This window comes from Apodemus sylvaticus, chromosome 2 (genome assembly GCF_947179515.1).
Source record: "Apodemus sylvaticus chromosome 2, mApoSyl1.1, whole genome shotgun sequence".
Lineage (NCBI taxonomy): Eukaryota > Metazoa > Chordata > Mammalia > Rodentia > Muridae > Apodemus > Apodemus sylvaticus.
This window is the reverse complement of record NC_067473.1, coordinates 29,837,638-29,864,112: the sequence shown is the minus strand read 5'-3', so window position 1 is coordinate 29,864,112 and position 26,475 is coordinate 29,837,638. Positions and strand designations below refer to the sequence as shown.

The following is a 26,475-nucleotide window of genomic DNA, read 5'->3' as shown; positions in this document are numbered from 1 at the left end:
CCTTTGATTTGCCCAAGGTAGTTTGTAAGTAACAGATGTAAATTGTAATTCCGGGCTTTGTAGCCCATATACACGTACTTAAGTGTATATATATATATATATATATATATATATATATATATATATATATATATATATACTTAAAGTCTGAAAAGCAATGGTTAAATGTCTGGGATGCGGGGATTCTGGGCTTGTTTTGTGCTTCTCTTTCCTTGACATGTGCATCAAAAGGGCACATAAATTAGCCTAGTCAACACTGACAGGGTCCAAACAACTCCTATAACTGAAGAGCGTAGGCCAGGTGCTTTCTGGTGAAGAGCAAGTAGATCAGAAAGTTTTTTATGGAAAAGGGACAGCTACTTCTGAATCCCAACCAACTGTTGCCTTGTGAGAATGGCTATGGTGAGTATCCCGTAAAAGTTCGTTGAATAAATAGATGAATTTTCAAACCCTTTTCAAGGTGATGGCTAAGAGACTAAGGGTGTTTAGCTAGGTTTAAATTTCTTCCCATGGAACTTTGTAATATTAGCGAATGAAGAAAATGCAATGTTCTTCCAGGTTTTGTTGTGGGCTGACCTGTGTCCCTGGTCCTCTAAATGCATTGTTCTCATGCTCTAATGATGAATGGGATGACATTGGGTAATGGTGCATGCTTCAAAGTCATGAGCTCACAAAATAAGGTTCTAATAAAATAGGATCGGCGTTATTGAAAGAAGCATCTGAGAGCTGGCAGTCTTTCTGTGACCTCAGATGGTGGAAGAAGAGCTGCACATGCGTACACATAGTGTGTGTGCATGTGTGTGTGCATGTGTGCTCATGCACATATGTGTGTGTATTCATGTACATGCATACCCTAGTGCTTTTGTGGTACTAGAGAACAACGTTTTGGAGTTGGTTTTTTCTAGCCATGATGAGGGCCCTGAGGGTGAAACTCAGGTAATTCAACTGAAGAATCTTTATCTGCTGAAGTGTCTTGCTGGCATGTCTATTGTATTTTGTCATCCCAGTTATCTTACGAAGTGTATCCCTTATCCTCGTTAATCCTGGGCCACTCAGAATACTCTTCCTCAGCTCCATACCCAAATCAAGGTTTCTCTGACTTGGTGAATAGTTACTGAGGAGCCAGGGTAGTGATGACAAATGTAGATGTCACAGGCCAGAGACGTTATTCATACTGCCTGCTCATTGTGACTGCCAGGACCAACTAACTATTCAGGGGGGTAATTCCTTGAAGCACAGATGAAGAAAATCTCATCAAGGGGGCTATTGTACAAAGAAGGAAGAAGAGGGAAGGACATTTAGGAGAATGGATGCCATATACAATCCTGGTGCCACATCTAGATGCTTATATGCACATTAATGGGACACCTTTATTATCATAAATAGGTATTCATGGGACACCTTTAGTTATCATAACAGAAAGTTTCAGCTTGACCTGTGCTATATCAAGATGAAGAATCTATTTAAAAACAGTTTGCTCAAAAGCTATATGATTATTTTACAGCAGCATCGAGTCAGTCACTACTTGTTGGTAATCAGCATTCATGAACATATTCACAGCGCTTTACTGCTGTGTTCAGATGAGGAATCACCTTGGATTCCTTCTTTTTTCTATAACCGATGCAACAATCTATCTTTCCCAAATCTATCTCAATGTCTAATTCTACTCCTTGCATTATTTGTTTGCAGTTAGATTCTCACCGTGTAGCCCTGGCTGACCTGGAACTTGCTATACAGACCAGGCTGGCCTCACACTTATCCACCTGCCTTTGCGTCCTCAGTGCCTCGTCCATGTGTCACTTACCCTTTGGAGAAGACCCAAGAAGAGGGGAGGTGATGAATGAAAGCTGGCAACGCGGATTTTCTGCTTCTAGCTCTTTGGGCCAAATGGAGAAGGGAGTGACTGCTGCTTCCTTTAATAAGAACCACTGTCTAGCGCAAGCTTCTATCAGTTGCATAAAAGAAGTGTTTTCTCATGTCTGCATTTCATGTCAGCCTGCACATTTAAAGCAAATTAGGCCTGTTTCTCTCATCCAACCCCTGACATAATAGTGTTTTGTTTTGTTGTTGTTTTTTCTCTTTTTTCGATTAAGAGTTAATTATTTCATCATGTTCTTCTTAGAGGTAATTTTTAATTTTTTCATAACTGTACTATGAACTGTGTTTCATAGTTACAGAAGAGCTCCTCTTCTGTTTGGTGACTTGGGTGTATCAAACATCTTATCTAGAAACTGGATATCTCCTTGGCCTGCATGTTCTTATCCATGGAGTTGATTTTCCCATTACACAGCACCTATAATGTGTGTTGGGGATGGCAGGAACTTACAATGCCTATGAAGCAGAGATCTTCAAAGAATCTTCTATTCTTTTGCCTTTTCCTTTCTGGTTGCTAATAAGAGCCTTTTAAGCAAATCAAGTGAATTGCTTAAAAATAGTTCTCTCAGGTTGTTCCTAAGAAAGTTAATCCTTTCATATTAACTTAAAGTTATATAAACCATAAGTCATATTCTAATATGTATTGGTTAAAATATACTTTAGAAAAGAAATTGAAATTCATTTAGAGCTCTGTGTCCAACAACTTTTTATACAATGTTGCTTTATAGATTTGGACTAAGAATCTCAGTCTGGGTTGAAGGAGAGACATAATTTGTTGGGAAATGGACCCAACAGAAATGTACCTCACAATCCTGCCAGAGGCTAGAAAAGGCCTCTTTATAGGACCAGGGAGCATACCAAGGCCAGCAGGACTTGCAGAGGATCAGCAAGCTCTATTGTCAACTAGGGATGGAGCTGCAGTATCTGACTTCCTCTTTTGGCTGCAGCAGTCCAGGCACTATCCTGGTTTAGCATTACTCCTTACAAGTAGAACTCTCTTTGAGGTCACTGGAAACCTCAGCAGACCCAAAGGCTGGGCAGCGGAGGCCACCAGTTCCCCTCTATCTGTAATCTTTGTAGAATCTTAATGAGAAGTGAAGCCACACATAGGAAAAAAATATAACTGAGGGTTTTTAACACTGGCACCAGTAAGGTCAACTGATATCACCCTGCGTCTATGAGTTTTGCTTTCCTCCCCAAACCGTGGAGGGCTAGCCACGGTCAGTTGCAGGCAATTGCCAGAAGATCCTGAAAAAAAGATGTGAGGCCCTGAACAAAGAAGCCACATCAGGAAAAACAGGAAAAGAAAGAAAAAGACGAAAGAAAATCCTCTGACCATGCTAAGCCACTAAATAAAGCACTTTTTACTTACTTCGATGCAAATAATTCTAAGATATATATATATATATATATATATATATATATATATATATATATATTATATATATATATATATATATTTCTGATTCTTTTCATTCCGTTTTAAAGAGAACGACCACACCAGGGTAAGCAATGCAGGGTGGCCAGACATATAATCTAATGAGAGTGTGTGAAGCCACTACAGAAGGCAGCAGGATCGCTGCCAGACTGTGATGGGGCCGCGTGGCTGATTTCTATGCAGAACGCACCGATATTTTCCAAGTATAGACAGCTTTTATTGAAATGAAAATAGAAAATGCAGGCCCAGTGCCCACATGAAAAATTTAGTGTACGAGACACACGAAGCCGCCCATGGAGGGAGAAAGTATTTGGCCTGGCAACTCACAACAGAGAAAACAAGCTTCCATACGAAAGCTTTGCATGACGAGGCTGAAAACTCATCAGGCCTTGCAGAAGGAAGAGGACTGGAAGCTTGTTTCCTGAAACAATGGTTTTATGAGCCACCCGGGATTTCTTTTGCAATTATGTAGCAGAAACATGTGAAGGATCAATGGAGATTTACAAGAAACTATTGGCTACAATGAAGGCAGTATCATCACTGTAAAATACCCTAGCAGAGGGAGAGAAAGAGAAGAGAGAGAGAGAGAGAGAGAGAGAGAGAGAGAGAGAGAGAGAGAGAGAGAGAGAGAGAGAGAGAGAGAGAGAAGAATTCAACTGACTTGGTTTTGGTGATCTAGTATCCCAAAAGTACCGGCTTTAACAAACGAAATTTGTCAAAAGTCAGAAAGTCAGAACAGGAGAGAAGCCATAAATTGCAACAGAGGGCATTTGCTTACTCAGATATATGTGACTTTTATTTGTTTTATAGCACTTGCTGGCTTGGACCTAAAAAAAAAAAAATAATGTACCCACATTACCCACATATACTCAGAGTGCTAGATTGTAGGAGTGTGCTACCATGCCGGATTTCCCACATTGATTTGAGTTCGGTTGGCTCTCTAAATTTCCCTGTCAGGTTAGAAGATAATCATAATCCAATAGAGTGCCAGGTTGCCAGGGAGAAAGCTTTGATAATCTGCTATAGGTCTAGTGCTCGCCCATTGACCCCCACAGACAAAGGTATACCAGGATTTCACAGAATTGAATCGAGGGATCAAGAATTCTTAAGGTAATTTCTGAGGATGCAACCCAGGCATCAGTCATTTTAAAGTCACCCAGGTGTCTGTGACAGTCAGGTAAAGTCAAGGTAAAGGCTCGCTTGCTTCATTTCTTCTCTATCCAAGCTCCTTCCTCCACGGCAGAAGGTCACACACCTACACGCGGTTTCAACCCTTACTGGTACAGAATGACCCGGGATGCAGTCTTTGGAGGAAATGCCAACTGATTTCAATTTAGTTTTTTCATCCATGGATACTTATCTTGTTTCATCATTCTTTGGAGCCAGTTTCTAGTCTGCAGCCACTGAGAGCTTACGGTAAAAAAAAAAAGTTTAAAGAATAGATTCCCAACACTTGTATATGTACCATAGACATGATCCCCACGATCTCACATATGTGTTTTGTCATCTGCAAGGGACACTCATAGTCTCTTCAAGTTAAGCTTTCCCGATGAACTTATCTGCTTGCTATCCAAAAGTGACTTGTCATTAGCTTGACTATAGAAGACATGACAGATGCTAGTTTCCTGGGTTGCTTTGGATGAAAGCAAAGTATTTACTTTATGTCTACTTGCCTACCCTTTGGTCTCCAGTTTATGGATGAAACAGTAGTCTAGATGTGAGTGGGAAGCATGTTTTAGACCTGATTAATACGTAAACTAGTAAAGGTTGAATAACGCAGATTATCTTTAGTAATGAGAGAGGCTTCATCTAATCTGCTGAAGGCCTCAGAGAGGAAGCTGGAGTTCTCCAAAGAAAAACTGATTCTATTGGCAGCATGGAAGTTCTTATACCTTGGCCTGTCCTACAGATTTCAGCTTCAGGACCACAGCATCCACCACTACCTAAATTTTCACCTTCTGGCCAGTTCTATATATTCTAGGCTTGCCCACCCTCCAAATTTATGAACAAATTCATTTAAAAGTCACTCTCTTCTTCCTTTCAAAGGATACCTTTAGCTCTTGAACATCTGATATATATTTCCTATTGGTTCTATTTTCCTTGGAAAATAAAACCAACAAAACTCTGCCTAATATACCCTGGAATCTTTAGAAAGAGCTGTGCCTCAGTATCCTTGCTGGGGACTAGTTTTAGAACCTTCCTTCCTTTAACCTTCTGCAGATGCACAAATTTTTATGTGAAAGGGCGTAATATGTACATACAACTTGCACATATCTCCCTGTATGCTTAAAGGATTCTCTAGACTATTTGCAATAACTAATGCAATAACAAATGGCATACATCTTATTGCTATATTTTTTCAGAGAATAGCGACAAAAAGTATGTGTGTGTTTGGTAGATGTGGTTTATTTTCAGATATTCTCAGGCTATAGAGAGTTGACTTCATGCACACAGAACCAGAGGATGTAGAGAACTGAGTGTCGTTTCTCTCATTATCTCCTTCCTTTCAGGGGCTTGGAGCTCACTCTTTTCACCTTTGGGAAAACTGGCTCTACAGCTTGGTCCTTGTAGTTGTGTTAGTTAGAATGCTTAAGCTCTGCTAAATTATGGCCCACACTAGACAGTCTAGTATAACTGCATCCTGCAGGTAGGATGCTTTTTAAAATGTGATTTCCTAAATGAGTCTTTTATGGATATCTAGGTCACTTTCACAAACTGCCTATTTTATATTTGAGAGCATAGTTCTGCTATTAGATATCTTCAGATGCACATGTAGCTAAATTAGATAGTTTTGACTTGATAACTAAAGTTTAAGAGTCTTTACAAGTTTTCAGCACCAGTATGATGATCAAATTACTCAGTTTGGATAGAATCCTAAATATTCCAGAGGATAACAGACAGAGATTAAAATTGTCATTTCTGCTTCTGGTTGCCTGATGAATTAAGGACAGTAGGAACAATTTGGGGGATGAAGAGATACGTTTTGCTTTTAGGTTTTCTTTTGTTCACCTAAGAATCTATAGAGTTACATTTATTTATTTGTTTAGAGTTAGGTTTTATTTTGTGTGCATGAGTGCTTTATCCATCTGTATATCTGTACACCACATGCATGCCTGGTGCCTAAGAGAGTGGAGAGCCTCCAAGTGAATGCTGGGACTTGAAACAGGATCCATTGCAAGAATAGCAAATGCCCTTAACCTATGAGCCAGCTCTCCAGCACCAAGATGAAGAAGTTTTATTCAACATATTTTCATAACTCTTATGTGACTTTATTTTGCTTATTCACATAACTTCTGGATTTTAATAAAATAAAATAATATCAGGACCATATTCTCTTTGAAAGCACATATATGGGATCATCTAAATGAGAAACTAAAACTAAATCTGAATGATCATTTAAGTCTTTAGTAAATGATACCCAAGCCACCATGAGAAGGCAGAAAGGATGCTTGGCTCAGCCAATGCTGGTATTAGCTCTGTGACCTGACAAAACAAATAATTAAAAGATTCTGATAATGTCAAAGACTTGGTCTTCTTTATTCAGTGTTACCATGATCCCATTGGCTTGTTTACTATATAATATTGTGAGTATTAACCATATTACCCATTATTGCCACAGGCCACCAGTACTCAGTTAATATAATTAGAAAACTTATGATAAACATCATAAGCATTGACTGAAACAGCATGGGCTGCTTCTTGGAGTTTTAAAATTAAAGATATGCTTTCTGTATATCAAAACAGTTTAAAAGGCCCTGGCTTTCAAAAATGTGCTTTTCCTTATCCCATAAGCCCTATAGTATTTTCCTGGCAATTCAGCAAACCCTTAAAACTGAATGGAATTAGAATTTTGTGCTTCTATGTTTACAAAAAGAGCCTATCAGGCTGACAAACTTGATAATCTTTCAAAAAAAGAAAAAAAAGAAAGAAAACAAAGGAAAAGAAAAAAACTGTTCTCATTTCAAAGGTTCAGAAAATAAAGGTTATTTACTATGCAGGCTTAGACTTCTTGTTAAGTCGTTTGTGAGATAGCAAATTAGAAAAACATGGGCAGAGTTAGAGGTTACTCAATCACGTTGAAGCTAGGCCTTTCTTCCAGCAGCTCCTGTTCCTCAAATTATATCTGATAATGTTCTAAAGTGTAAACATATTTCAGTTCAAAAAGATACTCGGGTCTTAGATATAACATGGCGCAAGGCTTCCTAGGATGAGAGAAGTAGATTTACCTCACAGTCTCTTTAGATATGTGTATTCAGAGGCATTTGAATTAGAATATTCAAATTCTAATATTTGAGGAACTGAAATTTCGAGATAGAATGCATGCTTTCCATTTTCCTATGCATAATCTCATTAATAAAGGGGTTGGTATGCTGGCCTACACTAAGGCCTGCCATTCGGGCAAAGTGGCAATAGAACAAAGTGGAATGCATGCGCGTGTGGCCTAATTTCAGTGCCAGTGTGTCAAACAGAAAGGAAGTCACATGTCATTAGAATCAAGGAGCAAACCACCCCCAACCCTCTGATACAATCTGCACTTGCAAAGTAGAAACAGCATCTACCTTTCTCAACAATTCAAGTAATGTTGGTGGTAAAGCTTCCCCCAACTCAGCTCCAAAAGTATCATTATCTCCAAAACAAGATGGCACCTACAGACTTAGAAACGGCAACATTCATTGAAGTGTGCTTCCAAGACAGGAGGGAACTCAGCTGGTAATGCTTTCAGGGTTGCCCACATGGGTGGGCTGGCATATGCTGCCCCTAAGCAGAGGAAGTGGCACACCACAATTTCTTCATAAGTGTGAGGTCTTTATAAACTCATCCTCATGGGGGCTGTTTTAAATAGAAAGAAAATGACACACAGTTCCCAACCAGGCTTCCTAACCATTTGAACAGGGTTGCCACTTTCCAAAAACATTAGGTTACTGTGGGGGAATTTTCCAAAATTGTCAACAATTCCATTTTTAAACTCAGTTCTTCTTCCCAACCCAAGACAGATGCAGTACAGCTTGAACTGTGTTCGGTGTGGTAGGAGATGGGAATTATTTTTACTTTGCTGACTCGTACCTGACAGTGGAAGACATATTCTGGTGTGGTTTTCTTGAACTTCATGTTCCAAACCAAGGCCACTCCATCTGGTTCGTGGGGAGCATCTTCATTGTTGCTATAAGAAGCAACCATCAGCTCAGGGTACTAAATGAAAGAGGTCACAAGGATTCATCACATTAGGATGATAGCATAGGAATTTTCTCATCATCCCACTACATCCATGTCTACAACATAGTCTATCAGTGTGTACCAATACTGGCTCATAAGAATCTTTTTATCCTACATATGTGTGGTATGTTACACATTTCAAGTGGTCCTATCTTTTTAAGTCTTGGCACATTTAATATCAAATCAAAAGCCCTGCTTTCTGTCATTCATTTTTCCTGGGCATGCGTGGTCACTAAACTGGAAACATGCTCAGATCCTTGGAATCAATCACTTGGGGCTACCCTCTCCTTTCTTCTATATTGGTTTCCATGACAACTTTCTGTTCTGCTTTTCTTTCTTGGCTCCTTTGTAAAACTCATGCAGATTCTCCTTTTGTTACATACATTCCCAGACAAGGCTATTCTCTTTCTTCTTATTTTTTTCCTCTTATTTTTGCCTTCTTGCCAGGTTATCCTGTAGATGCCAATGGCTTTTTGTAAGCTTAATATGTTGATAATTTTCAAATGTCTTCTAGGCTTGATATATCAAGCCTAGAATATATATATATATATATATATATACATATATATATATATATATATATACACACACACACACATATTTATATCAAGAGCTATATATATATTAATATTTGACTGCTCACTTGGGTTTGATCAGGACGAACAAAAACTTATTAATACCAGAAGGAACACATAGAAAATATGCAGGATTGGCTTTCCTACAGAGCTTACCTCTCTCCCTGTATTCCACCAAGTTTGTGCCTTATGTGTGGTATTCAGCTAACTGACCAAACCCGATAGTCTATTTCCATCTTTCCATGTTCCTTTTTTTGCTTCCCCAAATGCTGTTTATCACTACGTAGTACATGCAATTTGAATTTATATTTTGTTTTCATTCTTTAGGGCAGAGACACCAAAATTAACCTCTTGTCTGATGAAGGTATCAGATTTGCGGCTGTTCTCATAGGCTGGGAATTATCAAACTGTAGGTTCAGAGATAAAAAGACACAATCATATCAGGCTTTCCATAGCCTGTGCCCACGTCCTCCCTTCTTTAACCATTGTCAGGATGAACATGTAAATGTATTTGATAAGTTACCCTTAGCATGACGACTAATGTCTCATCATGGCTTTCAAGGGAATGATGCAAATCATGCAGAATCCTTTTTGGCCTGCTTTTCTCTATTGCTTTTGTTTAATGTCTTATGGCCTTTTTCTTTCACTCTAAAACACATTCTACGCAGACTTACCAGCTAACCATGAATCGCATAGCTACTACCTCTGTATCACATGCTCACTGGAAGCCCCTTCTGTGGTTGTTTACCTCATTACATTTGAGACTGGATGAAGATACTAAGCCCTGTAGATAATCCAAACATTTATTCCTCCCTTGCATCTTAGCATCCTTGATTTTATGCCCCGATTAAAACACTCTTCAGGTGTATTATGTTCCTTTCTCCGTGTGTCTTTCCCTAAATCACAGTGTCCTTGAGTATTAGGACAAGGATGTTCTTGCTGTTATTGTGTTGTCTTATCTCTGAACTCATATTTAATAAACCCAAACACATGACATGTTAAGGTAAAAAAGTTTACTGAATAATTCATCATTTTTATCTTAGAAAGTCTCTTTTATTTCAGTAGCTCTGTGATCAGCATGAATATTAATTCCTTTGTTATCAAACCTCACAATAATTACATGCTTAAAGGTAAGAAGCATAGTCATGCAATTACAAGGAAGGCTTTAAAGTGATGTTGAAAACATCTTTCACCCTACATGAACTCTGTCCTGAGCATGAAGAAATAGATAAGGAGTCTTGTGAGCATTTTTCAAGTGAGAAAACATTTCACACACATGCCATTCATACCTAAGCTTCTCAGTGGTGGCTCTAGTGCACAACAGGTTTATTAAAGCTCACATAAACCTCGTCTCACATGTGATCTAGTTTTCTCTCCCTGTTTGCTATACTATGTATATATTCAGACTGAACAATACTCGATATAAAAGTAAACTTTGACTTTTCCTTTATACGAACCATAACTAAATCTAAGCCTTCGATGTGGCTCCTTCATTCTTTCAACTATAGAGACTTGCATCTTACTGGTTGCTACAGAGGCACACTGCAGCACACATGGATGTGGCCACCAAGGGAAGTCATCATTCTTTATTAGAAAATGCTCCTTAGCAGATGAATCAAAGCCTATTAAGCAAGCCCTTTGATTCAGAGCCCGTTCAATGAAACTAACATCCAGATAAACACAGAAGTCTCCAGACTGTCCATCTGAAGTTTAACTATGTCACATGTGAAAAGGCAAGTCTATAAACACTGACACCACTACCGCAGGGGCCAGAGAGCAGCCAGATGTGTCTGGAACAGCATCCCACAGCTTCACATCTGGGTCTCATCGTTCACACCCACTTGCAGCTTTTCTTTTCTTTCTTTCCCCCCCCCCCATCTAAAAATATTTTAACTTGCTTGGCTTTCAAGTTTCTTTAACAAACAGGCTGTGCGTTAGCGAAAACTCCAGGAAAATGCCTTTGGCGAAGTTTTCTATAAGAGGAATTACAAGGTGTAAAGGGACCGACTTACATGTTATCTAATGCAGACTGGTATGATTTCAAAGTGCCTTCTTGTACTTCTTTTAAAAAACTATTTGTTTGAGCATGTCTAGTCATATTTACTCATTATCAAGTTTCCTAGTAATTACGGAAATTTAAATGTTTAAAATTATGCTTTTTGAACAATTGTGAACTTTCTGGTCACCTAATTACACACAAGGACTAGATTATCCCATATTTAATTTAGACAAATTTTACCCAGAAATTACTAACTTTGCTCTCAATCCCAGTTATATCTTCAGGAGGAACAGAATCTAATATTTCCTGGAGACAATAGAGCCAGCATGCTTTAAGTGGACCTTGTGTTCCAGGCACTGAGCTGGGCACTGTCATAACTCACTTTTTGCTCAGGTCTGTATAAAGAAGATAATGGTTTACTCATTTCTACAGGCAAAGAAGATGAATCCTTAGGTAAGTGATAAGTTCTAAGTCATAATGCTCATGAATGACAGTGTGAGAAACCCTGTGGAAGTCAGTTGGGATCAAAGGCTTACATCCCTGTATGTCTACTGTGTCCCCTGCATAAATGAAATGTGCCATTAAGTACAACATAGGACAAGATCATTCATGTTAACATTTCTGTTCTATAGGAGCTCACCCTTGGCTGGTAGGAGACATGACACATGTAGGAACAACACCAGCTCAAACATTAGAGCAAAAAACAAGGTGCTAGGAGGGAGGTATCACAAGATTCTGTAGAGGCATGGACATGTGCTGAGGGTGAAGACAGAAAAAGTGACACTCAGTAGGGGTGGATATTTCAATGAGACAGCTGGGAAGGACATCTGAGAAGCAAAAATGGTGAAAGGTCTCAAAAACCTAAAAATAAATTTACCAAATAATATTTACCTTATGATTAAGCTATACCACTCCTAGGCATAAGCCGAAAGGAACAGGCATCCTCTTCCATGGATACCTGTTCACTCACGTTCATTGCTGTCCTTTTCACTATAGTTGGGGAGCAGAAACAATCTAAATGTCCTTCTGTTGGTGAAGGTATCATGAAAATGTTGTCGATACACACTGAATTATTATTCAGTTGTAAAACAAAGATTAACTCATTAATTTTTCAGGTAAATGAATAGACCAAGGAAAGAGTATATTGCATAAAGTGACCCTGATCTAGAAAGAGAAACACTGTATGTTCTTCCTCATCTGTAGCTCCTAGCTCCAAATCTTCAGGTGTGAGTATAAAACTTGGAATAACTCCAGAAATAAGAAAAGTAAAATGGGATAATGGGGGGGGGGTTGTAGAAAGAGGAATGACATGATATAATAGAGACATGGGCAGGGAGTTAAGTGGGGAGAGGGTCAGAAGAAAATCAGAAGGACAGAGATGGGGAGGGAAAAATAACACTAACAATGTTTTAAAAACATAAGGAATTATATAGTTTATTTACCTAAAATTGCATTTCTTAAAAAATGAAGCTATGTCACTTGAGCTGACAATGCTACGTATGCCTAAGAGCTGTAGACTAAAATCCTCTAGTACTAGGCATGAAAAACCCTCTTTGGAGTTGCTCGCCAGGTTAGTCCAAGAGATTCCCAAAGCAATATACTCTACTGCTATTGCCCTTGGTTGTCTCCCAGAGGCTGAAGGTAGCCTCCATTGCTAAAGACAGCAAACACTTCAGACACAGGAGTTGGAGGAGTTGAGCTAGATTTGACATGAACACCTCTGCCCTGAGGACTAGCTTTTGAAGTATCAGAAGATATTATGCAAGCTGCTATGGAAGGGGAGCAGCCATAGTTGGCCAAGCTGTGATGCCTATGAATCACAATGACCAGTGGAGCAAGACAGCCCTAAAGTGCAGCAGTGACACTCATAACTTAGCTGAAACCAAAAGCTGTCTAATTGGACTTAAGGCACACTTACAGGAGAGGAATCATGCTTGGTATTGAAAATGTAGCCAGCTTCCCAGGGCTGGTGAGATCCTGCATCTTAAAGAATCGTCTACTGCCATGTTACTAATCCAACTTAATTCCCAACTTCATCCCAGATACTTATCTTTATATACCCACAAACAAATGTGGCTCTAACATCTAATGAAAGAGGACTGTGGACAGAACCATTAAATAAACACTCAGGCCTGGTCAAAATACAGCTGATGATGGGGTGCCTAGAGCCAGTTGACGCATCTGCAACCCAACACCTGCATCTAAGTCTAGGGAGACCCTGAGTAAGAGGGGTAAGAGTCAGAGGACCAGAAAATGAGGATGTGTCTCCTAGAAATGACAGAAAAGCTACACAAATGATAACTCCTTTATATCTACCTAAACAGGAGCTGAAAAATAACTCAAATAGACATGATATCATGGAAGGAGGAAATCTCATGGCTTGGTACTTCTAGACAAAGAACTACAGGCAACAAAGAAGTGATGAGAGGGAGAATTAATTGTCCCCAGGGATGAGGCCCCTAATTGGTTATTCAACCCTTGAAATCATATAAATACAAACAATGCTAAATAAGTTTAGTGGGTTCTATATGCATATATGTGCATATGTGCATTTGTATATATTTGAATGTGTATATGTGCATATGTGTATATGTGTATGTGTATTTAGGTATATATGCAGATATGTATATACATTCAGATATGTACATATGTGCATGTGTGTATATGTATATGTGCATATATGATTTATTTATATATATGTATGTGCACACATGTACACATGCAGATATGTATATATGTACACATGTACATGTGTATATGTGTACATATATGTTTGCATATGTATATATGCATATATATACAGATATATAAGTAATAATGATAAAAAGGACATGAATTTGAGAGGGAACAAGTTAGGGGAACATGGAAGTGGTAATGGGGAGGAAAGGGAAGGAGGAGCTAACACAAAAAATAAATTGCTCAATTAAAATATATAACTAATCTTCACAAAGGATAAAAAGGAGCATCTATAACTCTAAATTCTGAGAGTATATGTAGAGAGGCCAGCAAAGACTCTGTTTTCTAATCTAGGCAAGAAAGAGAACACAGCATGAAGTGTTTGTCAACTCTAAGTCTTAATTCAAGGCCTTGAATTAGTGCCAGTAGGGACTCTCTTTTACTTCTCCAAACCTGACTGAATTCATACCTAGACAAGCTTTTGAAGATTGTTCAGATTAGTGTTTTATGTGGCTAGAGGATTGAAGGGTATCTTTTACATAGGAGAGGGGTAAATAGGGTTAGGGTTAGGGTTGGAGTTAGGGGTTAGGGTTAGGGCTAGGGTTAGGGCTAGGGTTAGGGTTAGGGTTAGGGTTAGGGTTAGGGTTAGGGCTACGGTTAGGGTTAGGGTTAGGGTAAGGGGTAAGAGTTATGGTTAGGGTTAGGGTTAGGGTTAGGGTTAGGGTTAGGGTTAGGGTTAGGGTGAGGTCATACTGTGTGACCAGTGTAGAAGTCTGATTTTATGCACACCCTGACACATGGGCTGTGGATAGTATTCTTGTGGGAAAAATTGCTGAATATGTGGAAAAGTTGCCAGGATTGTCGAGTTCCCAGTTTTGTTTTGTTTTGTTTTTGAGAATAGTGTTTATTTTGAATGCATTGCAAAGTTAGAGTGTTATTGCCTCCTGAATTCATAATATAAAGCAGAATTATCTCTCACATTACTTTTCTCCCCTCAGTTCCATTTTGTGTCCCACAAGAAACTTCAAGGCACACCTGCTGCCATTACACTGTAGCTGCCATTGACACACCCTTCTTTTTTGTCTCACTATGTCCAAGTTTGTCTACTCCAATTTATAGTTTCTCTTCATCTCAAAAGCATGAAAACCTCATTCTTTGAACCCACAAAAGTATTACAACACAGAATCTTACAGATCTATTTTTTTTTAAAAGACAACTGTAAAATGTAGTCTTAAAATTTCAAATCAATTACGACAGTGTAGACATCCAGGTGTGTGTGTGTGTGTGTGTGTGTGTGTTTGTGTATGTGTGTGTGTGTGTATGTGTGTGTGTGTGAGTGAGAGAGAGAGAGAGAGAGAGAGAGAGAGAGAATTCTGTGGCAGAATATCTATGATTTTCAGTTTTACTTCATTTGACACAATGCCACATGCAGAACCAAACCCGTGCAGCCATGCACGGGCCTCAGTGGGACCAGCCCCATCTGCTAGCATCCCAACAGTCTCTTCAGGGAGCATTAGCTTCTGACTTGGGAACCATTAACAGTTGCCTTGGTTGGTGTATGTGTCAGATAGAACTCCTGCATGATTTCCAGACCATGAATAAGTGGACCCTCCAAGCTGAGTGTTTCCTAGGGCTTGGATCTGGTTTCTCTGTTTGCCAGGGCAGGCTCACAGACCACCCACACACTGCAGAGAGACTGGGCCAGCTTGACTGTCTTAGTGTTTGCACAGCCATGCTCTCTGTGCTCTGGTGTTTGGATGTCAAAGAGGGTGCAAAAGCAGAGGACCCCCGCCCGATTGGTGGCTGTTGACCATACAGTTATGGGGATCACACTCTCCCCTAATTCCCAACGAGATTAAATGAGACTCTTGTTATATCCTCATTTGCTTATCTGCCTCAATTATCTTCTCCTTCTTTGCCTGGGTCAGTCTTCTGAGATGTGAACAAAGAGTGACCCCCTCACACACTCTACTTTTAAACAATATTGTCTGTCTGTCTGTCTGTCTGAATCACTCATCACTCAAGCTCTTCTGTTTTCAGCTTCATATGTAGGTTTTTTTTTTTTTTTGAGGGGAAAAGCAGTTAAAACCTATGCAGTAGAACGCTGCAATGCTTAAGATCAGTGCCCCTATATCCTGATCGAGTGAAGGTTAGTGAGTTACTTAGCATCTGTTGAGCCTCAGTTTCTTCAGTTACACCATGCAAATCTTGATAGTGACTGCTTTATATAATTCGATTGGCAGTGGGATAAGATGATGCTTTCAAGGCAGTTGCTATAGAGCTTGGTATGTAAGTTATCCGGATAAAAACAAATGCATGGGCTCAAAATTCAGAGCACATGCATTCGAATTCTGCCTTCACCACAACTTAACAGTGTGCTTTTACACATTACTTAACTGCTCAGTGCCGGGCATAGTAACTCGTGTATAGTTAACAGGCTGGGTTGTTGGGTTCAGTCATCAAATCGGTCAGTAGGAAACCAACAGTGACTATGCTTAGAAAAGCTTCCTGCACAGAAGGGTCTGGCTGCTTGTTTGTTTCCAGAAGCATATTAATGAATAAGTACCAATATCTGAATGGATAATTAACCCCCAAGCTTCTGAAAAAAATGTGAACAGAAACCAGTGGGCAGAGTCATAGATTAATAAATATATCCAAAGCAGAAGAATGAATATCTTTTTTGCCCATATAAATGTCAAGTCAAGTTTTTCCTGCCAGCACTAATTCTTACCTGGAGAGACCAGTCCATACATGTGACCACCCGATGCTTAGACCAATGCTCATCGTAGAACTGGCGGTTGAAAGAGAGGTTGGCTCCACCCTGCACATCCCTAAGGTAGGTTAAGTAACAGAGGTGAATGTGGGGCTCCAGAACAGAGTTGTGTCTAAACAGTAGCACATGATCACGAGTAAATGAATTAAACACATTCTCCTTTATGTACTGCTCTTTCTACCAGCTCAGAAAGGCTTTTAGTATTTGTTCTGAGCCTGCTGTAAAATGTCAAAATCATTTCACCTTATCTTACTTAGTCTTGAAAGATTTTCTTCCCTCTAATTGGCTCTAGCCTGAAGCAGAACTATTAAAATTTTCCTTCAGCCAGCTCGAGTGCTCAGCAGATACAAATATTTGTGTGGGTCTGATATCCCAAGTTCAGTTCCCTGATCCTTTGATAGAAGGAGAACCTCCCAAGGCTTGTCTCTCACTTCTACTTAAGGACCCACACTACACACACACACACACACACACACACACACACACTACACACGCACTAAGACTAAATAGAAACATTTAAATCTCTCTTCTCTTAAAGGAGCATAAACTGAAGGGAGTTTCTTGCTATCAATATCTTCTGTACTATCAGACCCCAAATAATATCCATGCTTCTACCTGTGATTTGGGATTGGCCTTAGTGGTTGCCTCTGAGTAACAGGAGGTGACCATTTCTGCCATGAGACAGGTAGGGTAGAAAGCTGGGGAATCACGAGTGTTCCAGGCATTAACCGTGTCAGGCACTGACCAAAGGAGCACTGGGCCTCAGAGGACTGACAGCAAGTTGGCCACTGTATATGTGGGTAACGTTCAACTGACCTTGCTACTGCCTTCAAAGAACTCTGAGCTGGCCATTCAGTTCCTTCAAGGGTCTCTGTGCTTAAACTGAGTAATGCTTGTTCTGTTCCAACAGCTACTGGAAATGCAAACGAATCTGTCTAAACTGCTTCGGTTTCATTCAGACCAGGAGTCTGTCTACAGTCACCCTTCCTCCATTCGCATTATTCCGCTATGTCACAACAGTACCACTCACCTCGGAAGCTCTTGTTCAGAACGAGTAGCCTGGCTTCAGAAAATATCTAAGTTCTTGTGCGCTGACATAGCAAGGTTTCCGTATCCGTTCCCCTTGGTTTTTAGACCCCCCAACTAATTCTAGGACATCTCTAGCACTACAGGTAAGATGAATGCAACTCAGTCCGTCAGAAAAGCAGTACTCAGATAGGAAGGGAGACTGTTACAATCAACTGAGCCACTAGAAATGGCTTAAAAAAAAGGAGGTCAAAGATTGGTAGAGCATGCAAATTCAGACTGCTTATCTCCTCTGTGCAGGTTAACCATGCCAAACTGTTGAGACTGTTTTCAGAGAACCCCCATGAATTAAATAATTCCTGTGCCTCCGCTACATTCCTTTCAGTATCCTCAATGTGGATATTACTTTGTCCTTTATGAATGCATTTGAATTTGAATTTTAGACATAGTTTAAAAAAAAAATCAGATCTGATGCCAAAAGCAGGTGACCCTATCTTCACACATTGTTCCAAGACAGAAGACATGTATAGGACAGTCCACTTACGTATGCCTGCTTCTTATGAGTCTTATAAAGTAGTACCCAGTATCCCATGGTGATGGCTGGCAGCTCCTGACCTTTCTAACACATACATCACAGTCACAGAGAAAGTCATGCGGACTCCTTCTCCCCCGGTTTCTTTGAATAGAAAGAATTCTATCTTTTGTTTGTTTTATCTATAAATATCTCTTTGCCATATGTGTTTCCTATATATGTACACATAACACGTGCACAGTCTTGAAGGACTAAAAAGGAGATGCATGGCTCAGATTGATCCTCACCTCTGTTGTTACCCTAGATAGATCTTGTTTATTTTTTCCAGTTTCCTGTTTGCTTAGCCAGCAGGAATCAATCTAGCAAATCTACTACAGATCTCCCGCAGCTGCACAGAAGAATGTTTTCTCAAAGGACAATGTATATGACTCTGTTCATCTCTATCACCTGGACAGGACTGCTAATATCAAGTTCAAAAGAATCTCATCGGGACATATGATAATTACAGGGAAATGCTAAGCCAGAAGTTATAACCAAAGCCCACAGCCCAAACTGGTAAGATTAGTCCTGGAATTCCATCTTCCTCTCATTTGCTAGACTAAGGGTTTGTCTAGTAAATCTGCAAATGTATTTAAAATCAGTGAGTTAAGCTGGACTAGCATCTGGACTAAGCACCAGAGAAGCTGAACCTAGATCTTCGCTTGAGCCCAGTACAGGACCGAGAAACCCCACATCCTAAAAAAGAACACAAGAGAATAGAAACAACAATGATTTATTACACTGCGTTTTTCAAAATGAATATAAGCAACGAACCCATCTTTCTCCTCCAGCTCTCGACCGCTGTAGTCAAAAAAGATGTCGGAGTCCTCGGCTAGAGCTCTTTCAATCACTCGGATTGTTCGGTCAAAGAAGATGAGGAATTCCTCTGAGTGCAGGATCTGCTGTTTTTCTTCCTCCGTCAGCTCTCTTGGAGGGGCTTTTTATGCAAGACAGATTGTTAGGAAGGAAAGGGGACAATTTAAAACTGTTCCACAGCAATCCTGCCCTTGAAAGAGCTTGCTTATTCGGGGAGAGATAATACACAGGAAAGCAAACCATTGTTAATTGGGATTATAAATCGTTCTCAAACTCATGCCAAAGGCATCTGTAGCTATTCCCGCCTAAAAGATTTCATATCTCATCTACTTGCTATTTTGAAGAAATAAAAATAGATTGGCATGCTTTAAGATATCAGTTCTAAATGTTATTTGCTTTTGGAATGAACTGGAAAAAAAACTTTAATAACACAGAAAATACAGGAATACGACCTTACTCATTAGAGTCTATCTGTGAAATGTGCAGATGCACTCTGCTCTCCACCGGGTAATTCTACTTGACTTGGGATGGCTAGCCGGGAAACTGATGTCGTTAGGGAAGCTATGTTCTTTCTGGTCCAAAGTCACACAGGGATTCTCCATCACATCCCACAGTTTCTTTTATTACTTAGAGTGGTTATTTTATTTTAATTCTATCTGGTTAAATTTGAAGATACAAAATAAGAATGGGAGATGAAATAACTGTGATATTTAGCTTATGGGAGAGTAACCAATTAAAATCTCAGTCAGTGTTCTGGATGAACTAGCTTTCCTCTGAGCTTCACAAGACTCCTAAGAGCACATCCACAATCAGGATCAGTTTCTCCCTGGCCACGTGATGAGAGGAATCTTTTAGGTACAGTCAGCTGCTACATAACACTTTATAGAAGTTTTATTGGCCTTGGTTAATGATGTTTCAAGCTCATTGTTCTAAGAAATCTGAATGATGAAGAAGTCCTTTGTAGAATCACCATAGGGTATTTTTCTCTCTTCTTTGGCCTTTCCCCTTCTTTGCTTCAGACCATGCTACTGGGAGTTTGAAAATAAAAGTAAAAAAAAATGAGACTGATTCTGACAGAGTTGATTCATGCTTCAGAAATGCTACCTGGTTAACAATATGGCAAAATGTGATCCGTCAACTACAGCAGAAGACCTGCAAACACAACCCACTCATCTTCTCTGGCAGTCCTAAACAGAATTGGAAAGAGTTTTTAGATCTCTAAGGTGCCAACATCCTAAAATTGCTGGGTGTATGGAGACTTTCCAAAATTCCCTTCAAGCTCTACTGCATAGTCTTGCCCAGACGCCAGTCTGCAAAAGGAGGGGGCTAGATTCAGAATGCAGATGGGATTTGGTAGAGGCTATTGAGAAAGGAGAGAATGCAACCAAACCACCATTTTACCAGGCACTTTCTAGCTCTGACTCTTCCTAATCTGAGCTTACACTCTGAGCAGTAGTTAAATTTCAAAATAAAAATATATATACCCAGAAATATATAAGCACCAATAATAAGTGATCAAAAACTAATCTTTTTTTTTGGTGTATTTTCTTAGCCTCCCGGTGAAGCTTGAATTATCTCTTTGATGAGTACAGTAAAGCTACTAAATGTAATCCGGCAAAACAAAGACCAAATCTATAACATGCTAGGTCCAATTTGTTTGGTTAATATCATTAATACAAGAATTACCCTCACCAAGCAAAGCCAGAATGGGCCAAGCAAATGTCTTTTAATAAGATTTAAAACTGGAAAAATATCATCCTAAGTGAGGTAACTCATTCACAAAAGAACACACATGGAATGCAGTCAATGATAAGTGGATATTAGCCCAGAAGCTCTGAATACCCAAGAAATAACTCACATATCAAATCATTCCCAAGAAGAAGGAAGGAGAGGGCCCTGGTCCTGGAAAGGCTTAATGTAGTAATGTAGGGAATTACCAGGACAGAGAAGTGAGAGGGGTTGATTGGGAAACCAGTGGAGGGAAGGGGCTTATGGGACGTGTGGGAAGGGGAGAACTGGAAAAGGGGAAATCAATTGGAATGTAAACAAAGAATATAGATGAAAAAAAAAGAACAGTAAAAAAAAAAGATTCAGTCTTGGTTACTGTTCATCAGCGACTCAAGATGTGCTTGGGATTAAACAAAGTAGCGGGAGCTTTCTCCATTTACCCCCCTGCCTTTTCCTCCTAATACAGAAAAAAAATCAAGACAATCTACTCCCTGTTTATCTTTTTGAACCGCATCTACTTCACTCTGTATCTCTTCTTACAAGTCTATTACCTTGAATAAAAAAGTACTATCTGTGTAATTTTCCATAATTTTTTTTCTTCCCTACAGCTTATTGCCACTTTGATCTCAGCCTTCAGGACATACACCCTCTTCTTTGGGAGGAACATAAACGGCTGATCAAAGTGACCTGGCAGAGGCTTGCGTCCAGGTAGGCGAACCAGCCGCCTCTCCAGACAGCGTCCTTAACAATGCGATGCTTGGCCCGAAATCAAATTGCTACTGAACCAAAACAAAGAATACACTTTACGTTAAGCTTTGATGTCTAACAGGGATCAGATGACATGATTTGTTTGCACAAAATAATAACATGCATGTGCAGATGAGCGCTTTCAAAAAGCCATAAACAATGTCCAACTTACAAATTAAATACAATCATACCTACTTTTGATTAAAACTAATCTCCCGATACTTTAAAAAATATTCAAATTGGTGTTGTTACAATATAAATGAGAAACTAATGGAGTACCCAGTTAAAAGAGGCACCAAGAAATAAAAACCTCTCGGACAGAAAAATAGAGTATTAGTTAATGGAATCCACTATGCTTTAAATACAGAGATGAAAAAATCCTGTCAGCAGTGTCTCTTTCCCAGATACACTCCCAAGTTCTCCTTGGAATATATGCTGCTTTGTCCTGCCTCTTAAGTCCAATGAATTATATATCACTATATAATATATTAAAACATGTTCAAGGTAGATGTGAAAAGTTAATTTATCATCATAATTATTTATTAATTAATTTATCATCAACATCAGAATTAATTAGAATTAACTTATCATCAAAAGCCACATCAAAGCAAAATATGGGTATGAATTATATAATATTTTATATGGCTTCATAATATAAAACATAAAGAACTCCTTTCAGGAGCTGATGGCTCACAATTATTTATGCATTTAAAGTGTCCTTTAAAAAGAAGAATCTGTGTGAAAAGTAGACTATATGCAAGTATATAAGACTTGCATAGTATCCAAAGAACAAGATAATCTATAAATGTATTCAGTTACATTTAGCCTGAATAACATACATCTATAAAAGAGATTTATCACACTCATGAAATTATATGAGCTTGTGATATGCAAAATTAAAATCCAATACAACTTTTATTCAGGATCTGCTTTTTATTATATAATTATATAGTGTTAATTTCCCTTAGTCTTATGTATGAAGTCTTACATATTTTACAAACCCATTAAGATGGTTCTATCCCACTGGCTGTGTTTAATTTCTTTTTCTCATTCTTGACTTTTCTTGCAAATATGTATTTAACTTCATTTTAATTGGTTCTACTTACTAAGTCCTCTTTCTCTTGTTTCTAGGGTTCTTAGAACATTTGCCTCTACAAAGACAAAATGTCCATACTGAAGCTCACAACTTACACTGAATATTTTAATTTCACTGTGTGTGTATGAGTGAGTGAGTGTGTGTGTGTGTGTGTTTGTGTGTGTGTGTGTGTGTGTGTACGCACATATGCACATGTCAGAAGCTGATGTCAGGTGTCTTTCTTAATCACTTTCCTGTTCTGGGGACAGGAAATCTCAACCTCATCAGTTGTCTAGACAGGCCATCCAGCTCCTGGGTCTGCCTGTCTCTGCCTCTCCAATGCCTGAATTATTGGCACGGGGCTGTTCTACCTGGCTTTGCACATGGGTGCCGGGAACACAAACTCAGGTCAAGTATGCATTGCATATAATTTATTGACTAAGCCATCTCCCCAGCCAGTTAATCTCATTTTAAGTCTAGATTTATTTGTTAAAATACCCACTTTATAAATGGCTTGCCTTGTTTTTACAATCCAGCATTACATTGGTATATAAAAACATGGCGTTTAAAAGATGTTTTGCAAAGACTATCTAAAAGATAAAAATAAGCAACCCCTGCAGCCAGTGAAAACATGAGATGAAATTGGGGCAAATGGCCCTAATGGAAATTTTACAGTACAATCAGTTCATAAACAGCAGCAGGGAACCAAATGAAACTAACACAGAGGAACATTTTCTCTGAAGCTTGAGGCTTACAGCATCGTTTGCATTTCCAGGAGGGAGGGCTCCCATCCTCTTACTCTGAATCCCTTGGCGGGGCACTGACATGCAGAGAGTTCCAAAGTTATGATGAACAGTTTAAAAGCTAACCTGCAACTTTGTGTAGTCTTTGTGTAAGAAAGTGCACATGGCAACATAGCAAATCAAAGCTATTTCCTTTATTCTCAGGGCGTCTTGGTGTCAGATGGAGAAATATGTAAAAATCAAACGAATGAAAACCTAATGTGTATTGAATCTTACTAAATTTTTCTTCATGAAGAAGAAAATAAAGGAGGAGGAGAAAGATGAGGGAAGGAGGACGGGAAGGAGGGAGGGAGAGATGAAAAGAGGGAAAGAGTGAGGGGTGGAGAGATAAGTCCATTTCCCAAAAATGCATTCCCTGGTTTGAAGCGGTATGTCAAGTTTTAGCCCAGAGCAAATTTCTATGGCTGAGTACTAAGTCCCCTAAAGGCAAGGTTCCCGCGGAAGTGCTGACACAGCCCTTCCCCAGCAGTCCTGTGAATGGAGCCACAATTAGATCTGCTACAGATTCTTTTAAAGGTTTGCAAAATACTGTCTTGCTTAAAGAAGGAAAAAGCCAGAGAGTTTGATGCTAACATAAACATGCTTTTAACCCATTACGTGCTAATTTGCAGAAACGCCATTAATGGAGAAAGACGCACACGGTGCTGCGGTAACAGGAAATGTTCTTTCAAGCTTCTTTTTGACTTTTAGTATGGCTTTAATCAATTCCATAAAGCTTGAGGAGCAGTTAAAACTGAAGGGTGTTTTCGCTTGGAACTTAAGAAGGAGGTGCTTGGCTTTGCCAGGAAGAGGGTTTGGAGATTGGCGTTGGGGGTGGCGTGGCAGTGGGGAATCTCTGCCAAGGCCTACCAAGGCCAACCAAGAGGTTGTATATCACTGGGCTGTTTTAAGCCGTTTTTTTAAAAGTGGAAACACAATGTGTTTCAATAGATCCTGGCTTATTTTGTCCCTGGCCTTACCTGTGATAAAGGCATTCACTTCACTGCTTTTGAAAAGTAAGATGTTTTTAGTAGAGGTTGAAATATGAAATCTCTCCTATGGATTCTGTTTAGTGTTTCTCAGAAAGAAAGGTAAACTCAATGCCTTCTCTGGGTGCAACTGTTAAGACACTGAATCTTTTTCTTGTTCGCAGTCACTCCTGGAACCTTACCTCCTTGAGGCCTGAACCTGGGCACGGCAATCGCCTTACCAATGGCTTTCCAAAGCAGTTAGGAAAAAAACTGTTTGTGTCTTTTGATTTCAAAGCTATGGGCCATGGCAAGACTGAGCTCAGGGAGCTGGGGCACATGAGGCCATAACATCATGTGTAGGATAGTTACAGACCCGGTACTGTAAGGCATGACAACTAATAATAATTTGGCAAACATTTCTACGGTGCTTATTTTGCGCCAGGTTGTTCCATACTAGCCCCTTTGAGTCTTACGCTAAAAAACAAACTCGTGAGGTAGGTATCATCTCTGCTTGCCAGATGAGGAAACCGGAGCCAAAAGAAAGTCAGTCAGCCAAGTTAGTCACTATTGATCATGCAGCTAATGAGTGGCAGAGCCAAGATTTGATTCAGGCACCTTCCTGCAGACGCCTGTCTTTGGCCTCGTTTCTTTACACTGCTTTTTCTATAACCGAGTTTGCGTAAATATAATCAAGACAAAACTAAACACACATACATACACAACTCAAGTATGCCTGAGCAAGAGGCAATTTTTATTTTCTAATCTCTCTCTTTTTAAAAACGATTTACTTATTTTTATTTTATTCGTATGGGTGTTTTGTGTCCATGTATGACGATGCACTACTCATGTGCCTGGTACCCACAGAGGCCTGGATCTTCGGTAAGTGGAGTTACCGATGGCTGTGAGATGCTCTGTAGGTGCCGGGAATCAAGTCCTCGGGGAGAGCAACAAGTGCTCTGAACTGCTTAGTCTTCTTTCCTGACTCTAGACACAAGTTTTTAAAAGTTAAGAAGTATTTCTACACCTTATCTATCATCTATACAAACTTCTACTAAGTGCGTATGGATGCAGTCTGTGGCAGCTATTCAGACTAAATGGGTTTTTCTCACGAGAATGTAAGGAACTGGAGCAAGACACACACTCCTACTCCTTGCATCGAGAACTTGAAACCCATCAAGCCAGACCCATGACCATTTTTTAAAATTTAAATATGAACTGAGATGCTTATTAGGTTTATGATGATCTGTACTTGGTAAGACTAATTAGATGTTTAGAAGAACCTTTTAAAGCCTGCTCCCAGTTTTTCAAGGACCGCTTGCCATTTTTCAATAAGAATGACAACTCAAAATCTCTTTGTCTGAGAGTCTTAACATAGTAAATGAGAAAAAAATTTCTAAAGAAAAATCTTGAATATAGCTTTATGGTATAACATACAGGTTGTAGATTCAACCTATGTCTTAGCTCATGCAAGCTTCAACCTATGTCTGGGCTAATGCACTTATAAGTATGTATCCTGGGGGAGTTTCTAAAATTGTTTTCTCTTAGTTCTCTGACAGTACAATAATAATAATAATAATAATAATAATAATAATAATAGTACATTCACCCAAAGGACATTTTGGTTAGTAGACAGTGTTTTTTCACCTGCTTGGAGGAGAGTCAAGTATACTGTAAGTCCTTAATCAATGCCAGCTATTATTTTGTCTTCTTTTCCCTTCCAGTGCTGAGATCTGAACTCAGCATTGCAATTAGTATGAAAAAAATGCTCTACCACTGAACTAACCCCCAGTGTTAGTAACTATTATCACTGAGATATGTGGTCATTTGTCCTTGCACGTGCAGAGTTGGGGAAGAACCCTTTAATCAGTAGAGCAATGATGGCTGTTACTGCTTCTATGTAGAGGATCTGTCAAACTTCACACCTAATTGATAAAATAATTGTAGATGATGATCTTTTCTGGTCTAACCTGGTAACTGAGAGTTTGTGTTATGTTATCTCTGTGTTTAGTAATCACTCAGCTGAACGGTAATTAGCACCCAAGTTGCTTCCACTCTGTTCATTTCAGTCAGTCTAGAAGCAACCAATTCTTGACCTAGTGATTCCAGTGTCTGTTTTCCAAGGTAACATACTGAGTTGCCATACAAAATCTTATGCACAGGGCGTGTGAGCTTCAGCTTTGTCTGCCTCTACCATCTCTTAGTCTGGGAA

At 39.4% G+C, this 26,475-nt stretch overlaps 1 protein-coding gene across 3 annotated transcripts in view; it reads right to left on the bottom strand.

The window, feature by feature from the left end:
- Dync1i1 (dynein cytoplasmic 1 intermediate chain 1) overlaps window positions 1–26,475 on the bottom strand; it is a 305,396-nt gene that overhangs the window by 94,687 nt on the left and 184,234 nt on the right. For all 3 annotated transcript variants that reach the window (XM_052173218.1, XM_052173220.1, XM_052173221.1), the window contains 3 exons: window positions 18,922–19,084; window positions 16,509–16,608; window positions 8,378–8,503 (listed from right to left, as the gene is read on the bottom strand). In XM_052173218.1, the coding sequence (XP_052029178.1) occupies window positions 8,378–8,503; window positions 16,509–16,608; window positions 18,922–19,084 (389 nt within the window). The remainder of the gene's footprint in view (window positions 1–8,377; window positions 8,504–16,508; window positions 16,609–18,921; window positions 19,085–26,475) is intronic.